The sequence below is a fragment of the Myotis davidii genome, unplaced genomic scaffold, assembly GCF_000327345.1.
Source record: "Myotis davidii unplaced genomic scaffold, ASM32734v1 scaffold478, whole genome shotgun sequence".
Taxonomy (NCBI): Eukaryota; Metazoa; Chordata; class Mammalia; order Chiroptera; family Vespertilionidae; genus Myotis; species Myotis davidii.
Genome location: NW_006289570.1, coordinates 4,844,245 through 4,848,022, shown reverse-complemented (window position 1 = coordinate 4,848,022; position 3,778 = coordinate 4,844,245). Strand labels below are relative to the sequence as shown.

The following is a 3,778-nucleotide window of genomic DNA, read 5'->3' as shown; positions in this document are numbered from 1 at the left end:
GCTCTTCCCGGGGTCTCTCTCTCCTTCCCTCAAGTCACACTGGAGCCAGAGGGAATTCCATAAGCTTCCAACTCGACAATGTCACTTCCCTCCGAGCCCCCACCTTGGCTCCTGTTACCTGCACTGACAGTGTCCCAATACCCCAGGGCCCTCGGGCACTGGTTCTGCGAAACCTACTCCTTAGTCGAAACTTGAGTTTCACAAACTTCATGTGGTTCCTCAAAAGCAACTTGCTCTCTCCCACCGCTGGGCCTTTGCACATGCTGTTCCTTCTGCCCGGAGCACTCTCCCCTCCTCGTCCTCTCTCCCAGCCGAGCTGAGCAGCCTCTGCCTCCAGGGGGCCTTTTCTGAACACCCTCAGCGCTCTGGACCCCACTGTGTGTGTGTGTGTGTGTGTGTGTGTGCGTGTGTGTGTGTGTCTGAGTCCATGTGCTGGTGTTTCTTCTGGATAGCAGTGGGCATGGGGGGAGAGGCCCCCTTGGGGGACTGGGCTCCCCTCACCACCACACCGCCCCCAGTCGCCCGCCACGCCTGCCGCAGCTTCCGCCACCTGGACAGGTGTGAGTACCAGATCGGGCCCCAGGAGACCAAGTTCCAGCTGCTCAACGATGGCCTAGAGCCCCTCTTCCACTGCAACTGCACGCGCCGGTGAGACCTGCTGGGACCCTTGGGGGTGGGCTGCCCGCTGCCAGGCACTGGGAAGGGGCACCCGGCCGGCGAGGCCTTTCCCCAGCCTGAGCCTGCCTCTGCCCTCAGACTAGCACGCTCCCTGAGGCTCCACAGCCCACCCACAGGTGCCAACATGCTTTGGGAGCTGCTGGGCACGACCTGCTTCAAGCTGGCCCCTCCCCTGGACTGTGCCGAGAGCAAAGAGTAAGTGGCAGCAGAGCCAGGAGGGAGGGGCACTTTTCCCGAGGGGGTGGGGTAGCCTGTGCCCGCCTTGTGCACCTGGGCCAAGTTGATGGGGCAGAGATCAGGGACCTCTGGGCTCCATTGTCCTCTCTCTACCCCCTGGTGCCTCGGGTCAGCTCTGTAGTTGGCCCCATTTTTTTTTTTTAATTATTTTTATTGATTTCAGAGAGGAAGGGAGAGGGAGAGATAGAAACATTAAGGATGAGAGAGGATCATTGATCGGCTGCCTCCTATAGACCCCTTGCTGAGGATCAAGCCCACATCCCAGGCATGTGCCCTGACCGGGAATCGAATCGTGAACTCCTGGTTCATGGGTCGGTGCTTAACCACTGAGCCACGCCGGCCGGGCTGGGTGGCATCTTGACTCTGTCATTTACTTCCTATGTGACCTGACAAGTTGAGCCAACTCTCCACACCTCTATGTTCTTATCTGTAAAATGGTCACAGAAGCCAAGGAAATGGTATGTGTGTGAGGTGCACCCAGCCTAAGGCCTGTGGACACATCGTTGAAACGCTGGCTTAACTCACAGTCTCATTTCGAGTCTGATTCTCCAAGCCAGCCCCGTGCGACCTTTCCTATTTCACACGTGAGGAAACCCGCCCAGACTGGCCCAGGTTCCTGCAGCCGGCCAGCGGCAGAACCCCGGCCTCTGGGTGCCGGGCTGGTTTATTCTGCCCCCTTCTGGTACCACCCCCCCCTCCCCTTCTCCAGCCCTGCTCCCCGCGGCCTCCACTCCGCTCCTGTGTCCGCAGAGCAGGGTGGAGTCCTTGGCAGCCGTCACCGCCTGCCCCACTTTCCTCTTCCCGCAGCTGTTCCAGGGGCCCCAGGGCCATCAGGGTGCCAGCTCGGCACTTACAGCGACTCCAGCATAGGAGACTCAGGGGCACAGGCACAGAGGAGGGGCTGGCACGGCCTCCGGAGCCCCCGAAGGCCCCCATGTCATTCTATGACCGGTGCCTGCAGCAGACCCAGGCAGCTCTGCGGACCCAAGAGCAGCAGACATCCTGGAACCAGTGACGTCAGTTCCGGCTTTCACGGCCCCGGACTGGACCTTGCCCGTGGCTTTGCTAGGCCCCGGGGGTCTCAGCCTCTTTTCCGTGTGTCACACTGAAGCGGGGCTCTCAGGAGGGGGCCGAGGCCCGAACACTGGACTAGGTCTCCTGCTGTGCTGGGTGACCTTGGGCTGGTGACCCAAGACCTCTGTGCTTGGACTGTGGTATTCAGGAGGCTCATTCCGATGCCCTGGGCTTGGGCCTTGCCAGGGCACTTCACTCCAGATGGGCACGGGGCGGGGGAAACTAGTTGCAGCAGCCTCCTCGGGAGGGACTGGGAGGAGGCGCACTTACGTTCACGTTCATGTTGCACCGGGAATACACGTCTCGGGGTCCTGCCCAGGGGAACCTGAGCGCCTGCGTGCTGAGGCCCGAGGCAGCAGGCAGGGAATGAGGGAGGCCACAGAAGTGCCTGTGTCTGAATCCAAGATCGGGGGCACTAGAGAGCGACTTCCCAGCTCCCCTCCTCCCGGGAGACCCCCTTTTCTGAACAGCTGCCGGCCCACTCATTCTGCCCCAACCCTAAATTCCAATCTCCCCTGTGCCTTTGAGCAAGAGACCTCCTCCCCCAACCTGAGCCTTTGTTTCCTCCTTAAAAAAGAGCAGGATAAACAGGACCTACCTACCTCAGAGGGCTGTTGAGGGTTAAGTGAGCCAATGCATGGCCAGCGCTTAGGACCTAGTAAATATCCCCTCCCTCCAACGCATGCTCGGGTGTCTGATTTGGAGAGGCCTCCCGCAACCTCTAGGAGGCCTCAGTTTGCTCACCTGTGAAATGGGACTAAGAACTGCACTGGACTCAACACCACCACTCAGGGCTGTGGTGCCGATTAAAGGAGATGGCATGTGTAATGTATACAGCTGGTGCATGGTGCTTGTCAGATGCGTACATCCTCTCCTTGAGTCCCTTTCTCTGACTCCCCCCGCAACCCCACCCCAGACTGCTAACAAGTTAAGAAGAAGTCAGGAGCAAGGCTAGAGAATTTAATTCCTAATCCATCTAGGATTGCCCTGCTCCCATCCCAGATGGGGGCCTAGGTAGGGCTTTGCTGATTGTCACAGTTGAGGTGTCAGGACTGAGTTTGAGGGACCCCAGTTGGCCACCCCTGGCCGGGACAGAGTGTCAGGTGTGCAGAAAGCTGGAGCAGCAGCAGGAGGGAGGCAGGTGGGTTTACAGATTGGGCCAGAGTGGGAGCCCACCCCAGCTTCAGGGCCCCAGGCCCCCTTCCTCCAGCTTCTGCCGGCCCTGAGGGCTAGGAGACAGGCTGTCGGGGTTCGGGGCCTCCTGGTCAGGTTCCCAGGGGCCACCACCTCCAGGGTCCACAGTCTCTAGGCGCAAGGCAGGCAGCAAGCCCAGGCTTCGAGGCACAGTTGGGGGGAGGGTCCAGGGACCAGGCAGCCCAGAGAGCCCCTCCTCACTACAGCCCTGGGTGCCTCCATCACCACTGCCCCTGTTGGGGGCCACACAGGGCAGGCGACGGCTCTGGGGCGAGGGGCTGCGGCTGGTGCCCCGGCGTTCACAGGAGGAGGGACGGAGGGCCAGGCCTGGGAAGCGGGGCAAGCCCGGGCTGCGGCTCCGGTGCCGTTTGGACTTGCCAGGGCTGGGGCTCCGGGACTTGGGTGCGAGCAGTTCCAGGGTGCTGTCGTCCTCCTCCTCCGAGCTGGTCCCTGAGCTGTGTGTGCTGCTGCTGGCCGACTCCGAGGTAGGCAGCGAGATCTGGCGGGGAGGTGGGTCGCTGGAGTGCCCCCATCCCCAACCGGCCACCGACTTCTTCTCCCCAACCCCCAGCTTCTCCTCATTAGACCCGGGGAG

The 3,778-nt window shown here is 61.2% G+C and overlaps 2 protein-coding genes across 5 annotated transcripts in view; one reads left to right on the top strand and one right to left on the bottom strand.

The window, feature by feature from the left end:
• PLA2G3 (phospholipase A2 group III) overlaps nt 1–2,821 on the top strand; it is a 6,772-nt gene extending 3,951 nt beyond the window's left edge. For 3 of the 4 annotated variants that reach the window (XM_015562901.1, XM_015562899.1, XM_006762084.2), the window contains 3 exons: nt 517–648; nt 757–873; nt 1,723–2,821. In XM_015562901.1, the coding sequence (XP_015418387.1) occupies nt 517–648; nt 757–873; nt 1,723–1,930 (457 nt within the window). In that variant the 3' untranslated portion in view covers nt 1,931–2,821. The remainder of the gene's footprint in view (nt 1–516; nt 649–756; nt 874–1,722) is intronic. The other variant, XM_015562900.1, reaches the window with a different exon arrangement.
• A 113-nt stretch (nt 2,822–2,934) lies between these two features.
• Nucleotides 2,935–3,778, bottom strand: part of INPP5J (inositol polyphosphate-5-phosphatase J) — a 30,095-nt gene continuing 29,251 nt past the window's right edge. The window contains exon 12 of the mRNA XM_015562839.1: nt 2,935–3,682. Coding sequence (XP_015418325.1) covers nt 3,173–3,682 — 510 coding nt within the window. The 3' untranslated portion in view covers nt 2,935–3,172. The remainder of the gene's footprint in view (nt 3,683–3,778) is intronic.